Source organism: Cavia porcellus, unplaced genomic scaffold (assembly GCF_034190915.1).
Source record: "Cavia porcellus strain 051 isolate PalLab524CR breed Dunkin Hartley unplaced genomic scaffold, mCavPor4.1 scaffold_16, whole genome shotgun sequence".
NCBI lineage: Eukaryota > Metazoa > Chordata > Mammalia > Rodentia > Caviidae > Cavia > Cavia porcellus.
Genome location: NW_026947499.1, coordinates 9,614,896 through 9,634,017, shown reverse-complemented (window position 1 = coordinate 9,634,017; position 19,122 = coordinate 9,614,896). Strand labels below are relative to the sequence as shown.

General features: G+C 48.4%; 1 protein-coding gene across 6 annotated transcripts in view; it reads right to left on the bottom strand.

Annotated features, from left to right (window-relative positions):
- Positions 1–3,089: 3,089 nt before the first annotated feature.
- Positions 3,090–19,122, bottom strand: part of Acad10 (acyl-CoA dehydrogenase family member 10) — a 42,701-nt gene continuing 26,668 nt past the window's right edge. For all 6 annotated transcript variants that reach the window (XM_063225648.1, XM_013144820.3, XM_013144821.3 and 3 more), the window contains exons 14-22: positions 14,039–14,439; positions 9,912–10,052; positions 9,403–9,540; positions 9,233–9,323; positions 8,063–8,221; positions 7,493–7,665; positions 4,838–4,981; positions 3,862–3,939; positions 3,090–3,618 (exon numbers count right to left, since the gene is read on the bottom strand). In XM_063225648.1, coding sequence (XP_063081718.1) covers positions 3,478–3,618; positions 3,862–3,939; positions 4,838–4,981; positions 7,493–7,665; positions 8,063–8,221; positions 9,233–9,323; positions 9,403–9,540; positions 9,912–10,052; positions 14,039–14,439 — 1,466 coding nt within the window. In that variant the 3' untranslated portion in view covers positions 3,090–3,477. The remainder of the gene's footprint in view (positions 3,619–3,861; positions 3,940–4,837; positions 4,982–7,492; positions 7,666–8,062; positions 8,222–9,232; positions 9,324–9,402; positions 9,541–9,911; positions 10,053–14,038; positions 14,440–19,122) is intronic.

Sequence of the window (19,122 nt, the reverse complement as noted above, 5' to 3'; positions counted from 1 at the left end):
AGTCAGTGTAGATGAACAGACAGAGTTCCCTGTTCATTTTCTTTTTGAGACAGGAGCTGTATGCAGTTCAGGCTGGCCTTGGGCTCACTTTGTAGCCCAGGCTGGTCTGGAACTTGCAACAGTCTACCTGCCTCAGCCTCCCGAGTGCTGAGATTACAGGAGTGAGCCACCGCGCCCAGCTTCATATAACTTTAATGTCCTGCATTTCTGTTTGGAACCTTTTCATGTACTCCAGTTCTTTGCTAAACCGGTCATATATGTTTTGCATCATTTTGTTTAGCTTAGCAAGCTTTTGTTGTGTCTTCTGTAAACTCCCTTATTGCTTCATTACCTCCACGTTACCTGATTTTTTTAGTCATATTTTCTGGGAGCCTGCCAAAGCACCTCACTGATGTTTTTTAATCTCCTCTGGTCTTTTGAATAATTTAGCAGCATGGCCTTTGCTTTCCTCTCCCCTACCCGCAATGCCTGTGGATTGGCTTTGTGGACTGGGAGTCTGGGGAGGCATTTTGCTGCCTTCCCTCCCTGTTTCTATTATTCGTTTGGTTTTTGCTCAGGCAGATTCCTGTGGTGGGAAGGCTTTGTTGTTAGGATGGAGATCTCTTTAGTTTGTCTGCTTTTGGGTGATGCACTCAGGGAGTGGCTCCGTCCCAAGATCTGATCACTTCTGTGAATATGGAGGGTGAAGTGTAATTGGCCCAGGACCTAATTCTTTGGGAATGAACCACAGAATTGTTAATGTCACAATGTAGTCCAAGTACTGGTGTACAGAGAAAACTTACTAATAGCAAAATCTCCCCAACTCTGGTTATGTGAAGTAAACCAGCAATAATAATATCATCCAACACAAACTGGATATCGGCATACCACGAAAGCCAATAATGTACCACCTTTAACCTCAAAAATCTACACTTAGAATATAAACCTAAGCCAAACCAAATGTTGACATACAGCAAATGCATACTAAATGTGATAACAGTAACTCTACTAATCATAGAAAATTCAACAGTAGTAACAGAGCTAACTATATGAAGGCTAATAAAGCTTGATGGTTATGCTACTAAAGATGTAGGGGTTGAGAGTGAAAGAAGGCAAAAGAAAGATCTGGAGAATTAATGGGAGACGAGAAGGAGAGAAGAATGACTCAAAGGATCTCATTAGGGAGCAGAAGGGCACAGTGGTAACTTGGTCCACGAACTTCATTCTGCCCACAATTCTGGTTCCAGAATATGCTTGCAATTTGGTTGGGACCAGAATCATGGAAAGAGTGAAGTTTGTGAACCGAGGTACACTGTATAGAATTAGAGAGAGAGAGAAAAAAAATGGATTACAAAGAGGGAGAGGCCACTACGTTGTTTTCTCTTGTATGGTGGCTACACTCACTTCTCTGTCGCCACGAGAACACTGAGTGCATGGCTGGGTGCCCGGCTAACCTTACTGACCGCGCTTCCCCCCTTCTTCCCTCTTCCCCAGGGCCTCTGCATGCACCACTCCTGACTCCAGGAGCACCCGTGCCCCCTCTCCTTACCATTCAGGCCTTGGTTCCAGAGTCCCTTCCAGGAAAGGTCCTTCCTTGTGCCCGCAGCACCCTAGGTGCCCTACAGTGTCAGCCAGTCTTGGAGCCCTTATCGCCATCCCCCTTGTGACACGGACGTATCAGGAGAGCACCTCTATCCATTTCCTTCCCTGCACATTCCCCAAGGCCTGGACCAGCGCTGGGCGTAGTGCCGGGGCTCAGGCGGGGGTGGGGGGTGGACTTGTGGAACCCAACTGGACGCCTGACCAGAGGCTGCCAGGCCGTCCTCTCTGGGACTCGCTGTTCTGCAGTGTTCCCAGTGCCACACAGCACCTCTGGCCCTTGTAGGAGAGTACACAAGGGACTCACTCAACAGCACAGCTTCTCTTTTTTTCTTTCCCCTCCCTTATTTTACTCCTCATTTTTTGTTTTGTTTTGTTTTGTTTTTTGTACCAGAGATTGAACTCATGATCTCGCGCTTGCCAGGCAGGCACTTATGCTGTTGAACTAAATCCCCAGCCCTCCCCTCCCTTATTAATTATTTTTGCAGTAACCAGAGCACTTTATCACCACTGAGCTACATCTCCAGCCCTTTTTTTTTTTTCCAGTCAGAGCCTAAGTTGCCTAAGTGGTACTTAAACTTGTGATCCTCCTGCCTCAGCCTCTCAGAGCTGGGATGCAGGCATATGCCACTGCCAGCCACGGCTCCTGCCTTCACCCTTGCAACAGCACTATCACACAGCAAGGGTAACCTCACAGGCCACGAGAGAAATTCTCAGTGCTGTGTGATATTCCAGACCATGACTGCTTCCTTTAAAAAAAAAAAAAACCCTCCTCCCTCCAGAGGCCCAAAGCAGAAATCAGAACTCAGGCTGCCAGGCTCCCACCAGGTCCTGTGCCAGGCACTGGGGTTACAATGACAATCAGTGAGGACTTGGCTTCGTTCACCTTCCTCCAGCAAGCGGCGCTTCTCCAGTGTGGCCTGGGGCCAGCGAATGTGAGGAGCCTGTTCTCAAGCCCCCATGATACTCCCTACATGCTGGGGTCCTTGGTCCTGTGTATGGCATGTGGTCGTACTTTTCAGGGAAAGCAGTGCCCCAAAGCCAAGCCTGCAAGGTCAGGGATGGGGGTCCCTGTCTGTCACAGAGATGAGATGGGCAGTGGGGGTCCTCGCAGCCCTGGTGTGAGCATTCCACTTTTGCTCTCCAAATCGCACCTTCCCTGCCATCTCCCTTCCTCAAATGTTAATAAACTACAGCAGGCGCAGCAATGCAGGGCCTCCCAGACTGGACACACAGTTCTTTTGCCCGAGTTTCTGTTGTTTGTGGCACTGCAGATTGAACCCAAGCAGAGCTACAGCCCTACACTTTTTTGAGACAGGGTTTTGCTAAATTGCCCGGGATGCTGAGGTTACAGTCCTCTCCATCGTACCCGGCTGTGTGGGGTGGTTCATATGAGCAGAGTACAGAGTCAGTCGACCACACAAGGCACCAGTGACTTGGGAGCTTTGGAGGGCCAAGGCAGGGTGCTGTGGAAATGGAGGTGTGAGGAGGAAACTGACTGAGACACAGGGCCTGAGAGGGAGCCTCTATTATCCATTCTTTCCATATGACACAGGAAGTCCACAAAGACTCAGGGATACTTTCTTATTCTTTTGTGTTCCCCAAATTGCCTTCCAGAATAACATCATTAGTGTTCCTGGTGGTAGACAGGCTAAGGAGGACACTCGGAGGCTGGTGGCTTGGCAGGGCCCAAAAGACTGAAGACAGCTTCCCCTCAGCTCTCAGCTGACCTCCTTCCTCAAGGCTCCTCCGAGATGCCCCCTGGGGCGATGCCAACTGTCCCAAGACGGAGGAGCTGGGCAGCTTGTAAGAATCACAGACAGCAGGCCTCTCCAAGCACACCATACCAAGCTGGGTGTGGCCGGCCAGCAGGGACATGGGCTCCTGCAGTCCACGGGTCTAAGTCTGATGCTTCAGCTCCATCTTGGCCACCGTGACCTGGTGCACCTCATCAGGGCCATCGGCAAAGCGCAGTGCTCGGGCCCAGGCGAAGAACTGTGCCAGGGGGTAGTCGCTGCTCAAGCCTGCTGCTCCAAAGGCCTGGCAGACACAAAGTGGGAAGGGAGAAAATTGAACTCGAGGTATCTTCCTGCCTCAGCCTCCCGAAGGCTGGGATTACACATGTGTACCACCATTCCCAGTTTATGGGGTTGTGCTGAACAGGACAAGAATAGCTACATGTGAAGTAAGTGGACAATAAGGGCAAGTGACAGAGATCCACAGACTTCTGGCAGCTGGAGGTGAGCATTTCCCATCTGTCAATGATTCAGACACACTGCTCACCTGAATAGCACGATCAATCACCCGGTAGGCCATGGACGGGGCTACCATTTTAATCATGGCAATATGTGAAGCTGCAGCCTGCAGGGAGGAGGAGATAAGGCTGAAAAGGGCCAAGAGCAAACAGTTTGAAAGAACTGTTCCCCAAAAATACAAGGATTCAAAAAGTCAAGGGCTCCCCCTTGAGGGCCAGCTCAGTTGCCAGCGCATGCGCAATACTGGTAACAACCGGGCTGACTCAGTGTAGAAGGGGCGTGACTTGTGATTTGTTCCCCGGCCACAGCCAGCTGCTTTTGGGCTGCCCGCCCACCTTCCTGGGCCTGCTGGTGGGGGGAGGGGAGACTGTCCAGAGAGAGCTGCACAGATGGGACTCAACATGGGCATCGAGCCTGACCACTCCAGGCACTGAGAAGGTGCCTTAATAGATAATGTCATCCTTGGAAATAAGCCCTTTGTTGGCCGATTCTACATTTGGGTTAGGGCAGGAGAAGGTCCCTGATGAAAAGGGTTTTGGCCCAGGCCGGATACTGTACCCAGTAAAGCCAAGGAGCTCCTATCTCCCCCACCCTTAGGAATCTACCTCTGGCGCCAAACTAAGACCAATGGGCTACCTGTGCATCCCTAATGCCCCCCTTAGGTTCCACCCCAAGCCGAGGCTACCGGGGGTGGAGATGGCGCGCCCCAGGGGGTCGGCGTGTCTCTCCCCGCATTCTCAAAATAAAGGTCATTTATATTTCATAATTCTTTTCAGCCGCCGCCGGTCCTCCCCCACAGTTCTATCACCTGACTCCTGCGCAAACATGTCCCGGGAACCCAGAAAGTTCAGTCCTTTTCGGGTTTTGAATGGCTGCCCAAATAGTTCCACACAGAACCAAAGGAATCAATGTCAAAGAGCCATGCAGAAAGGGAATAGACTTTCACAGTGATCCCATGAGCTCTGGCATCCCTGAGGCCCCTGGAGGCACCCCTGGGCCACTACCTTATTTCCTGCTACGTCCATGAGGTGAGCAGCCTTCAGCACCAGCAGCCGCGCCTGCTCAATCTCCACGCGCGACTGGGCTATGTCGGCCAGGATCGTGCCCTGTTCCACCAGGGGCTTCCCGAAGGCCACCCGGGACTTCACCTGGGGACCCGAAAGACACAGAGCTGCGGCCATGCTGGACTGAAAGTGGTCTGGAGAGGCTCAGGGGCTGGTGGCCTACAGAGGTGGTTGGAAGCAGGCACAGGAGAGGGCAGCAGAGGAGGGGAAAGCACGGCGCGCAGTTTCTCAGCCCATCACCAGCTCCCGGCTGGCCCTTTCCAGGAAGAAGAGCCAGACGCAGGTAACATTCACACCGACCAAGCCACCAGATGCACACACCGCTTCAAGCACGCCATGCCGCGTGCAGCAAGGCGGTCGCCTCTGGGCAGGCCAGAGCTGTGCTTTCAGATCTAAACTAGCATCTGGCCCAAGGTTATGCCTTAGGAAGGAGATCCCGCGGGAGCCTCAGCCGACATAGGGGGAGGGCACCCCCTGCTGGTCACAGCCAGCCCCCTCCCTGAGCCAGGCCCAAAGTCTGCAAGGGGGATTTTTTTTTTTTTTTTTTTTTTTTTTTTTTGGCAGGGTTTTTCTATATAGTTCAGGCTGGCCTTGAATTCACTATATAGCCCGGGCTGGCCTCAAACTCAACGTGTCCTCCACCCTCCGCCTCCTGAGTTCTGGGACTATAGACCTGTACCACCAAACTTGGCTTGCAAAGCAGATTTTAAAATCTGAAGGCCATGAGGCCTTAGATAAGGTTATAGGTATTCTTTTCCCCCCTTGTTATATTAGTTTAACTACCTAAACTAAAAATAATTTCTGCACAAATAATATCTTTCATGGCATGAAAACTATTAATTTAAAGACCCCCAAAAAAGAAAAGAACGGAAGTATCTGCTGTCCCACCATCTAGTTAATATTTGGGCCGTGCCCTTCTACTTTCTATGTGCATCTATGTATGCATATACATATACATACACATACACACATACTTTTAAAAAATAAAATGAGGCAGCCACACTCTGTACATTACCGTGTAACCTGCTATCTAAAATTTAAGAATAGGGTTGAGGATGTAGCTCAGTGGCACAGTGCCTGCCTGGCAAGCACAAGGTCCTGAGTTCAATTTCTGGTGCAAAAAATAAATAAAATTTAAGAGTATATAGTAAACACTCTCAATGTTAAAAAAATAGGTTTCTGTCCATCCTTTATGGATTTTATTGTGTTTCAGTCACTTTTTCCATCTCTTTTAAATCACCATTTAACAGCCACTTCTGAACACACAGACTGTTAGGGCACATTTTAGATTTAGTAACAAATATTCTACAGATCCTTAATGACTCTGTGGTATCCAGCCCTAAGTGGAGTGGCCATGTTAACACTATGTAATTTCTGAAACTACTTGTGATCCAGACAGTGAAACTGCTCTGCCATAAGCCAGGCATGGTGGGAAAGCCTGTATTCCAGCACTCAGGAGGATGAAGGAAGAGGATCACAAGTATGGGTCCAGCTTGAGCAACAGAATGAGACCTTGTTTCAAAAAAGAAACAAAAAATCCAACACATACAGTGAAACTGCTCTGCCATAAACCAGGCAGAGACACATTACAGGCATGCTGACACATGCCTGTAAACCCAGCACTTGGGAGGCTGAGGCAGGAGGATCACTGCAAGTTTAAGGCCAGCCTTGGCTACATAGTGAGTTCAAGGCTAGCTGAACTACCATATCGAGCCCCTGTCCTCCCACACAACAAACAAAACCCCAACAACAAGCAAAAAAGGACACACACACACACACACACACACACACACAAAATTGTCCTGCTGATGACTGGCCTGAGTTGTAAAGCTATATGTGGCTGAATTACCAGACCTGAGCCCACAGAACTTAATTTTCTTTTTCTTTCTTTCTTTTTTTTTTTTCCTGTCTTTTTCCTTTTCTTCGGTACCAGGGATCAAACTCACGACTGCCTGCTTACAAGGCAGGCGTTTATGCCGCTGAGCTAAATCCCCAGCCCAGAACTTAATTTTCAAAGATAAAAGAATTGGTCTGTCTCAATCAAAAATGTATATATCACAGGTTTGCTCAGGATTGCAAATGCATCTGATGGCCTTGGTTTTTGTAGGGCATTTCTCCTGAGGTATTTGGTTTTGTATCAGGGATTCACTTCATTGTGAAATCAATACAGTCGATGTGAATTCTTGTCCCTTCAAGTGGCTTCTTTCACATATGCTCCCAACATTTGAGGGGGTCACAGTGGATTGCATTTTCTGGACATGTAGGAGAGGAGGACAGTACAAAACCCATGCTGGAATTCCAGGGGTGAAAACAAACAACAGGGTTCTCTCTGGCATCAGACTGCTAGCCGCCACGCCAGAAGCCCATCATGCTATCAGCAGCTGGGGAAGCTCTGGGCCTCGGAACCTCACCCTGGCTGCCAGGGAGCCCGGTCTCTCACTCCTGGTCACCTCAGCAGCCCTTTCTGCTCTCAGTGTCAAGCAGCAGCAAAGTAGCAGAAGCAAAGCCAACGTGGGGCTCAGGAATGAGTTAAGAGTTGAAGTCTGCCAGCCAGCAGAGGTGGCTGAGGCAGGGTGGGCATGAGGGGGCACTCACTCGGGCCTTCATGAGCGCCAGGGCCCTCTCTGAGAACCCAATGAGTCTCATACAGTGATGGATCCGGCCGGGGCCCAGCCTGCCCTGGGCGATCTCAAAGCCTCGGCCAGGACCCAGGATCATGTTCTCCTTGGGCACACGCACATTCTCAAATCGGATTTCACCATGGCCACCTGAAAGACACACACACCACCTTGAACGACTATCATTCCTATCTTCCTGGATGTGTTTCTTCCTGCCCTCGTTCTGATTATCTGTTGGCAATATTCTGCCCCTTACTTGGTCTTCCAAGTCATGGCTAAAGGGGCAGGAAAGAGCCTTTTAAAGATAAGGAAGGAACTGTTGATAGTAATGACAAATGAATATTTTGCCATTTATTTTTATAAAAATACAACAAAGCAACCTTCAGCTGAAACTCCCTAGCAAGTCACTCTTATAATAATGCAGGGATCCTCTCGAAGTACCAAAAGTAAAACTGTGAGTGTTGTTAGCAGAGAAACCCTCACGCTGCTCAAAGCCTTTCCCACGCGACCAGACTCACCCTCAGTGGACCCGCCTGGGAGGGCTAACCTGGTGCGTCCTCCAGCCCATACACGGACAGAGGCCTGATGATCTTTATCCCTGGGGTATCCATGGGAACCAAGAGCATGGACTGCTGCTGGTGTCTCGGGGCCCGTGGGTCTGTTTTCCCCATAAACACACATAGCTGGCAGCGGGGATCCATGACACCTGCCAGGAAAAAAGAGAGCCAGGTCCCATCAGCCGACATCAGGCCCGTCACGTCTCTCCATGAAGTCCCAGCCCAGGAAGGCCTGGGCTGGCAGCAGACAGAGCTCTGTGGGATGAAACATCATCAGCTGGATATTTGTGGGCTCCAGAACAAAAATACAACTGAGTTTTGACTGCATCAGGAGTGAACCTTGCATCATAAGAGCAAATTTTTTTTTTTTTTTGGTCTTTTTCTTTTTTATCGGTACCAGGGATCAAACTCACGACTGCCTGCTTGCAAGGCAGGCTCTTATGCCGCTGAGCTAAATCCCCAGCCCCAAGAGCAAATTTTTAAGGAGCATCACATTAGAGTTAAAAATATAATTCAGAGACAAGACCCTGAAAACTGATACTTCACCCAGGGTGGCCTGTTCCATGCTGTCCCCTGGTTGGTGTAAAAAATGACTCTTAGCACCAGCCTCGGAGTCAAAAGTCACACTCTGGATTCCCTACTTGCCAGCTGGGGGCTAGAACCACAGACAAGTGACTTCAGCCACTCTCTGAGCCTTGGCATCCACCTCTGGGCAATGGGAACGATAATCCCGTCTTTCGGGGATGTGTAGGGAGGGGTTCAGCAAAGTGGGGCCCACAGAGTGCTTATGCGCTGTTCCTAGCCCTTAGTATATAACATGCCTGCCACAGGCATAAGGGGAAGCCAAGGAGGAAGAGACCTTCTGCCCTTCCAAGGGAGCTGCTGCAGGGAGAACAAAGTGAGCAGGGGAGCCATGTGCAGAAGAGGGGGCACAGGTGGGGCTGTCTGCTGACCCCTTGCCCCTATAAGAAGTGCTTGTACTCTGCAGCAGATTCTTGTTCTCTTAGTGTTTGCTGCCTCTGCTGGGAGCATGGTGACAGAAGCTCTGTAGTGTCAACTTAGAAACAAGAAGCTGTTCCCTTTCTACTATCAAGAGACCTGCTTATCGATACAGATTGAATGAATGCATGTACTTGAAAAGCAAATTTCAGGCCAAATACCTGAGATCCACCACTTGTGACCATTTATGACATAGAAACCGTCCTCCTCTCTGATGGAAGCCTCGATGTTGGTGGCATCTGACGAGGCAACCTGTGTGGGGGGGAGCATTCCTGTTAGAGTTGCCAGTGTCCTTTGTTCCCTGCAGGCAGGGATGGCCCGGGCCAGGTACCTTGGGCTCCGTCATTGCAAAACAGGAGCGGGCCTTGCCTTCCAGCAGAGGGATCAGCCAGCGGGCCTTCTGTGCCTCGGTGCCATATCGCACCAGGACCTCCATGTTCCCCGTGTCAGGGGCAGAGCAGTTGAATACCTGGAAAGACAAGGAGCACTTGGGGATGCCCAGGCCACACTGAGAGGGTCAACTTTACATCCCGGGCCTCCTCCACAACTCAAGGGGCCCCCGAGTTTGGAAATAGAGTCACAGACCCTGAGGCTTAGCTCAGACCCTCTGTCCAAGAGGAAGGACACTGAGGCTCACATGCCTCCCCCGCTCTGGGCAGCTCTGCCCTGAGGTCCTTTCTTGCTTCAGCTCTAGCCAGCAGTTGTCCTCCCTCCCAGTGGGGAGTAGAAGTTCATATTGCTGCCCCCGGATCAGACAACTATGTGTACAGGAGGGTGACCAGCACGCTGTGGGGACGAGTTCCCACGGAGGGCTGGGGTGTAAGCACGGGACAGAAGTACCTCGGGAGCATACAGCGACATTCCCATGACCTCGCACAGGTGCGCATACTCCACATTGGTCAATCCTGCTCCATACTTCCTCTCGGGGTCAGTCTCCAACGGCAGGAAAAGGTTCCAAAGTCCTTCGGCTTTGGCTTTCTCCTGTCATGAGAAAAGCAAGTCAGGGATACCCAGCGACTGGCTGACTCTGTATTCTGACCCGGGGAACACAATGAAAGGAATCAGAAGGGACAAGGTAGCAGCCAAAGATACGGCGTGTGCCAAAAGCAAGGGCACTGCTGGATACAAGCCTGCGGGTGCACTTGACTGGGCGGCTCTGGAGAAGAGTTCCTGCTGGATTTGTCTCTTATCTGTGAAACCAAGATGGACCCACCTTCCCATGAGGACTGCTGAGCTGCAGCCACAGAAACAGATGGCAAGTAACCAAAGGAAAAAAGATTGTGTGGGAAGCTCAGCCGGGGCTCCAACGCTAGACAGCGAGAGTGGGAAAGGACGCTCAGAAATGGGTGGGGGTGGCAGGGATGTAGCTCAGCGGTGCAGTGCAGTGCCTGGAAAGCGCAAGGACTTGAGTTCAATTCCTGGTACAAAAAAAGAAGAAAAAGAAATGGATGGGAACTGGGTAGGATGTTCAGCAGTCCTGCTGGGACCCGCTGCGGTACAATGAGTGAGCACCAACTGTTTCCCACCTGAAAACACTGCTCCTCCTTCCAATTCCAGGAAAGGAGAATCTGGCTGGCCTAGCTTGGCTTTTGAGCCCACTTCTTTGCAGACAGGGCCAGGCTGGTACCTTAACCAACAGTTCAGCCAGAATGTCTCCAAAGGGAGCAATGTCCCGAGTAAAACCAGGATGCTGCCACCAAGAGAAGCGGGGAGTGAGTACCACGCCGTCCGACTCCAACTGCGCCCACAATACGCACCTCCCCAGACTGTTGGGAAGACTGGAGGAGGCAACACAGAATATAAAGAGCCTGACACACAAGTCTGGGGTTGCAGTGAATAGCAGAGATTCTGTGCAGAATCATTCTCCTGGCTGCTCATTCTCAGAGGGCACCAGCTGGCCTGCTCTGTGCTTCAACATCAGTAGCTGACTTCGCTCACTATTGCACTGAGCTGATTGGCACGAAGCATAATGACTAAGGATAAAAAGGGCAGATTTACTGGAGCAAATAAAGAAGGGCGGGAAGGGGGAGGAGGATGTGAGAGAATTCTAAGAGGAGGCAGTAAGAGGAAGTGAATACAATCATCTGCCTGTAGAAGACCAAAACCTCCCCAACTTGAGCTAAACAGCGGGATTTTTTTCTTCTGAAACAAGGTCTCACTCTGTTAGTCAAACCAGAGTTAAACTCACTATGTAGCCTAGATTGGCCTTGAACTCACAGTGATCCTCCTGCCTCAGCCTCCTGAGTGCTGGGGTTGTAGGCACTTTCCACCACACTTGGTTAGAAAGCTGAATTTATCAAAGAAAATCACAAGTGGAAAAAAAAGAAAGCTGAATTTAAACCCAGGTGCTATTAATTCTGTGTACCCTAAACAAATTCCTTCCCTTCCCTTTAAATTGAAGATGCTTACCTCATGGGATTTCTGAAAAGCACAGGAAACACCCAAACACTCCTTCTCATTTATGACATTTTGGATAAAGTCATAAGCTATGATTTCATCACACTACCCAAAAGTCTTAGTTATCATTATGAATCTCTTTAGGAGTGACTACAGGGGCGACATCCTCCAATCCCAGCTACACAGGCTGGGATTTTTGAGTCTGCAGGTGCTCACCAACTGGGGTACATGACCTGCTCTTTCCAACCATCAGGCTGTCACCCGGGCAAGGGTGAGGACACTGAGGGAGGAGGGGGATTCCCAGGTAAGTGATGGGAACCTGACTTGGTTCTTTTTTTTTTTTTTTCTTTTTCTTTTTTATCAGTACCAGGGATCGAACTCACGACTGCCTGCTTGCAAGGCAGGCACTTATGCCGCTGAGCTAATCCTCAGCCCCGTGACTTGGTAATTATCTTTCAGATGATGATCTGGCAAAACGTTTTAAATCTCTGAATGGTCTTGCTAGGGTTTAGATCTGGAATGTCCCCCCAAACCCAAGCATTAAAAGCTTGCCCACCTGTTTGGAGCTCTTAGGATGTGACGGAAACTTCAAGGAGTGGGGCCTAGTGAGAGGCCGTGGGTCATCGGGGATGAGCCCTCAAAGGGAATTAGGGGACCCCAGTCTCTTCCTTTCTCGTTCACTTCCTGGCCACGAGGTGAACAGCTTGCTGAGCTACACGCACCCACCAAAAATGTGCCAAAGCAACAGGGCAAACCACTATAGACTGAAACCTCTTAAAATCCCCCAATATAAAACCTTCTCTTTTATTAACTTGATTGTTTCAGGTATTTTGTTACAGTGATAGATAACTAACAAAGGTCTCATTCATGAACCACTTTTTTTTTATTACTTAAAGAATTCTCTTGTAAGCCAGGTGTGGTGGCACACAGCTGACACTCTGAGGCAGGAGGACTGCAAGTTCAAGTTCACCCTGAGATGTCTCAAAATAAAAATGTAAAAAGGGCTGGAGATGTAGTTCACTGAGAAGGCATTTGGTTCAATCCCTGTACTGAAAAGAGAGAGGCACACACACACAGAGAAAGAGAGAGAGAGACAGAGACAGAGACAGAGACAGAGACAGAGACAGAGACAGAGACAGAGGAAAAAGAAAAAAGGGCTGGCTTTCCCGGGCAGAGCGCCCTGCCTGGCCCTTGTGGGCTGTCTTCTCTCCTACTGTCTTCTGAAGCCAGTTCCTCCTCTGTGTCCTCTGCTGCTTAAATGACCCAGAGTTGCCTTTGGAGATTGTATCCAATTACCTACTGGCACAGTGGCCTTCAGCCAGGGGCAGGATAAATTATGGGGCATCTGTGCTGCAAAACCCTTTGAGGTGATCTCCACGTGTTTCCAGGAGTCAAAACTTAAAAAGCAACTGGTAGGGCCAGGGATATGGCTCAGTGGCACAACACCTGCCTGGCAAGCACACGGTCCTGAGTACGATTCTCTCATACACACAAAAAAGCAACTGGTAGATTTGAATGTATAAAAGAATTTCATTGAAACATAGGAATAATGATACACGACATATTTATCACAAAAAGGAAATGTTGAGAGCATAATACACAGAGTTATTGACAGGATTACCTCAGAGGGCAGAGAACAATACAGAACTCTTTCTTTCTCTCCTTTTGTGGTACCAGAGATTAACCCAGGGCCCTGAGCTACATCCCCGATCCTCTTTTTTTTTTTTGAGACAGGCTCTCACTAAGTTGCTCAGGTTGGTCTCATATTTGCCATCCTCCTACTCAGCCTCCCAAGAATCTGGGGTTTAAGGTGTGTGTCACTATGAGCAGCTTAGACAATGCTTTTTAGAAAAGTAAACGGTGACTGCATTGTGCTCCTAAAGATCACAACTTAAAAACCAACTCAGTCCAAGAAAAGCATCCCTCAGGAAGAGCAGCAGGAAGTGCAGTCATTGAGTTCTTTTTTTTTTTTTCTGGTACCAGCATTCAAATTCAGGAACCGGCACTTTGCCAGGTAGGCACTTGTGCCACTGAGCAATATCCCTGGCTAACATCACTCACATCTTACAGTTCACCACCCTCTGACTCTGATATTACAGATTCTCTAGAAAGAGACTTTGTCACTCTATAGAGCACTGTGTTTCAAATGTGCGTAACAGAAAGCCCAGTTCTCTCAGCCAAAGACAGCACTGCTCTCTCACATAGCGAACAGGATGGACGGATGTGGGAGCGCACTCCTGGAGCTGAAGTGACGGGATCACTACACATGCAAGGCCAGCCTGGACTATGTAACAAGACCCTGTCTCAAAAATAAATAGGGCCGGGGATTCAGCTCAGCGGTATAAGTGCAACCCTGGCAAGCGCACAGTTGTAAGTTCAATCCCTGGTACCAGAAAACACAAACAAATAAACAGACTACACACACACACACCCAAAACTGGATAATGGGGAACTGGCTGTTTCAGGTGATGGTGGAAGCCAAGACAGTTCTGCATCCCCACCTGGGGAGCACAGTTGCGGGGCTGGTCACATTAACAAGGACACCCCGACTCTCTCACAGGCTGCCTAACCTTAAGGTCTTCTATCAGCAGGGATGGGGTCCACCTGTCCACGGAGGCCTGGTGTCTCTGCAGCTCTGGCTCCAATGGGTACACGTGCTGTCTCATAAACCTCTGCAGCCGGTCATGCAGCTCTTGGACCCATGGGGAGAGGCCCTCGACCGAGAAGACCAGCACTCCCTTCGAGGTGTGAGCCAGGGGCGCTCCCGGGACAGAGCTGTAGCTTCTCCTGCCTGTGGGGCTCAGCAGCGACCACGGACGAGCCCAGGTGTGACAGGACCTTATCAACGGTTTAGCAGCTGGCATCTCTTTGAAAACCCGGAATCCTTCTTTAGTTGCAAAATCCCATGCCAGGTTAGATGTGAATTCAGCCAGTTTTCCACTTTGTTCAGCGTTTGCTGAGCTTGCCTGCCCTGGACACAAGGAAAGAAAATCAGTGATTCCCCTTAACCAGCCCTTCCTATCAAGAGGGATTTGTGACCCGATGCATCCCAGGAGCAGCCACTGCCAGGGCGTGGGCACCTGCTATGGCTAGAACTCCCTGAATTCCCAAAGCAACATGGCTGTTCGAATCCCCACTTTATGGACCAGGACACCGAGTCTTTGAGAAGTCAAGTCAAACCCAGGTTTTCCTGCTCCCTGCTATTCGCCTCTTCTCCTCGAGTCAGTGGCAGCCCAGGTCACTTCTGCTGCACCAGTGGCTGTAGGAAATTCTGCATTATCCCAGACCGGTCCCCACCAGGAACTTGACAAAATGTTAAGACTGATCGGATGAATGGCCAGTTCTTGGCCCTATCTTGTCTGGATCAATAATCAACATCAGCATTTCAGGGCTCACTCACATTGAACTCTCACGGTCCTTTTTTCATGTATCACCAAGACTTTTTTCAGTACTAGGGATAAAGTTCACTGAGCTACATCCTCAGCCCTTTTTATTTTGAGGCAGGCTCCCACTAAGTTGCTAAATTGCCCAGGCTGAGCTTGACGTCTTGATCTTCGTACCTCAACCTCCTAAATGCTGAGATTATGGAGAGTACCTGGCTAAAATGGGTAATTTTTTTTTTTTTTTTTTTTTTTTTTTTTGGTACCAGGGATTGAACTCATGACCTCCCACTTGCCAGGCAGGAGCTTGTGCCACTAAACTAAACCCCTGGCCCAAAATGGGTAATTCTTTATAGGTACCAGCTATTCCACTATCCCCTGGCCCTTGGAATGAAACAAAGAGAAACCACACCAGCCCTCCAGGAAATGTTTCTGGTTAGCTTTTTTTTGGTACTGGGGTTCAAACTCATGACTGCGTGCTTGCAAGGCAGGCGCTTGTGCCGCTGAGCTAAATTCCGGGCCCTTGTTGCAAAGCTGTAACCAATATGGGAAATGGCAGCTTCTCACAGCTAAGCTATCATTTCCAAAGGAAGACAAACTATTGCTTCTATGCATTCCTGCTTGTGAGAGCCCTGCTTCTCTGACAAGAAGGTTGGGATCCCGTAGGCACTATTTTGCTCATGATCTGGGCCACCTGGCAGTGCTGGCACTCAGGAGACACCTATGACTGAACCATGACCCAATGGCCAACAGCCCCACAGCATCTGCCTCTCAGAGGAATGCAGTCATCTGAACAAGCCACCTGCTGCCAGCCAGCACTCACAGCACTCACAAACTCACCCAGGGGTGTGTCGCTTTCTGCCTGTCTTTTGTTTTTCATTTTTCATTTTAGGAAATTTCCTTTCCTTTTCTTTTCTTTCGTACCAGGGATCGAACTCATGACTGCACACTTGCAAAGCAGACGCTTATGCCACTGAGCTAAATCCCTGGCCCTGGGAAACTTCAAAGATATACAAGAGTAGAGAGAAGAGTACGGTGAGCCTCCACACCATCCATCCCCTCCCTTCAACCATGATCAACATCTGTACGATCTCCTTTCAGTCCCTGTCATCCCTACTCCCACCACCCTGCATTTTTCTGCAGTAAAACCCAAATGCCATATTATGTCATCTGTCAATGTTTCAGTTATAGTAATGACAGACAAAAAAACCCACAAATCACAATAACATTATTATACTTAAAAAATAGCTAACTGGCCAAGCGTGGTACACAGGTACCCAGGGATGCAAGAGGCTGAGGAAAGAGGACTGGACGTTCAAAGCCAGCCTGGGAAGCTTAGCAAGACCTGGCTCAAAACATCAACAACCAACAATAAAAAAGGGATATGGGTGGGTTGAAGGTGAGTGGTAGAGCACCCCTGGCCTCAATCCCCAGTAGTACATACACAGAGTTAATGATATTTCTTTAACACATTAGCAATCCAATCAGAGTTCAAGTTGTACTGTGGCATAAGATGTGGGTGTGTCTCTGTGTGTATAGTTCTGACGAATGAACTCAAGGCCTTCACAGTGAGCTACATTCCCAGGTCCTTTTTTTAAAATTGTAGGATGGGAAGTCTCACTAAGTTGCTAAATTTCTCACGCTGGGTTTCAACTTGGGATTCTCCTGCCTCAGCCTCCTAGATGCTGGAATTATAAGTGTGTATCATATGATCAACCAAGAAAAATTTTTAAAAAGACAATTTGTTCAAGCAAGGATCTAAATAAATTAACGTCTTTTAGTATCTTCCTCTGCTGTTTCCTTTTCTACTCTCTCTCCCCACCAGGGCACCTGTTTATTGAAGAAACTGAGGTATCTGCCTGTGAAGTTTCTCACAATTGCTTTTGCTAGTGGCTGCACCCTGTGGTCCTGCTGTGTCCTCTGAATCCCACGCTTCCTATGAATCTGTAGCTGGCGCTAGAGGTGTGGGCAGTCGGGGTTGACTCTGGGGGAAGCTAGAAGGTGTGTGTCATGTCTGGCTGTCTCTGTCTTTCTTAGTGACATTAGTGTCTACTCAGGCTTCCTGCTGAGCTGCGTTAATACATTCCGGGATGTGATGGGATAGTTTTATCATTCTGTCCAGGACATTCTCCTGACTGAAACATTCTCTCATCAGTTATTTGGTCAGCCTGAGGTGGAGGAAAAATGGCATAAATGCTTGATGTTTTTTCTCATTTGCCAACTTTCAGCATGAGTAGTCTCCATAGCATCTCTGGAGTCACCAATGTGCCTTCATCTGGTTATCTATGGATCTTACTGAACTTGAGGAGTCCACTTCCATTTCCACAGGCATTCTTACTGATGCTAGACTCCCGTTAGCAAGTGGCAGCCGACTCAGGCTGGCTCCTGAATCTTTGGATTTGACCTCTGTGGTCTTTGCACAACTTTTTTGCCTGTTGCAGGTTCATCTCAAAGTCACCCTGCCAATGAGACCTGAAACCAACCACTTGCAAGAAGTCCTGGTTCCTCTGTGGCAATGGTATCTAGAAATCCTAACGTGGGTATGAGGGGCACACGGGTAAAGACTCTTTCATACTGAGCCATAGCTCAGTGGGAGAACCTTTGCCTTGCACGCACAAGCCCTGGGTTCTATCCCCAGCCCAGCAAAAAAAGAAAAAAGGTTTTCTTACTACCTGTTTCCCTCCTTTATATAAGGCAAACTTTACCTACTCTTCAATCTTCTTAAATAACTCAATGTATTATTTACTTGCGACCCTAAAAAATTTAGAATTAAAACACCTTCCCAGCCCACGTAAACACTTTCCCATCCCATGTAAACACTCTATGCATAAGAATGCAAATACTGTTGGTATTGCCAACAGTCAGCTGAAGTGGCAATACCTTTTCTTTTCAAACATTCCAACTCACAGGTATTATCTGGAACTCTCAGCGAGCCTAATAAGGTATTTTCCCATGTATGTAAAAACAGCGTCAATGGAACAATCACACCCCCTCCCCGAGCAGCTTTTTTTTTTTTTTTTTTGGTACCAGAGAGCAAACTCACAACCTCACAATTGCCAGGCAGGCACTTAGGCCACTGAGCTAAATCCCCAGCCCCCAAGGAGCTTTTTTACTAGGCAGTTTGACAATACTTACAAAAATCCCAAATGCTCATAATTTTAACCCCGCAATTCCAATTCTGGGAATTTATCCTGGAGATAGGTTCACGTGTGTATGAGAAACGATGTTTGCCACCAACTCTGTGTGGCTGCAAAAACACTATAACACAATGGAATATACACTGATAGGGAAACCGGTTAAACAAACGAATCTATCTGTACAACCAAATGTGCTAGAGATCAAGAGTGGCGCAGATCTGCATGTGTGCACAAGGAAGCTCTCTGCTAGATTCTAATAAGGGAACAAAGAAACCAAAGAATCTGCTATAGATAGCTATCAAATATACAGATTCTATACAGAACACACACTGATATTTTATAGTAAGTCTTAAGCATAAGGAATTTAAAATCAAGGTACTAGAAAATACACACAGGACAATCACATTAGCATTAGCATAGAAGAAAACGGACAGAGACGGTAAACGGCAGAGTCAGAAGAAATTTCAGGGAAAGCCCTTTCTCACACATGTGTGATGCTTTCCGGAGGATAAGTTCCCAGACTTAGAATTCCCAGGTCATTTTTGAGGGATGATACTAAGAAGAAAGGAAAATAATTTTATATTATTTTATGTGACTTAATTTTTATCATGTGCAAGTATGTTTTTACTAAAAAAGTGTGCATTATTTCAATTAGTAAAAAACAAAGAATATTTTAAAGAATCAATATGGTTACGATTTGTGTCTAGCTGTCCCCCAAAGCCTCCTGCAGTCACAGGTGGGGCTTTTTCAGGGTGGCTGCATCCAGTGTGTGACTGATTCGTGGTGCAGGGCTAGGTTGAGAGAGCTAGCCTTAAGGGGGCGTTTACTAAATCAGCTCACTGATTGGCCGGCAGGGCCCTAAACCCAGTGGCCTGGATACAATACAAGGGTCATAAAGAGGCTTGTCTCCTCACCTTACTCGTTTCCCTCCTTCTGCCCACCACAAGCGGTTTCCCTTCTAGGATGCCACTCTGCTGCACCAGCCTGTCCTGGACAGCCAATTAGGGAGTGAAAACTCTACAAGCTGCGAGTTAAATAAACCTTTCTTCCTCTAACTTTGGGTGTCAGGTATTTTGCCTCAGCAACAAGAAAAGTAACTAACGAATATTTTAAAGAATATATATATGTATTATTTAA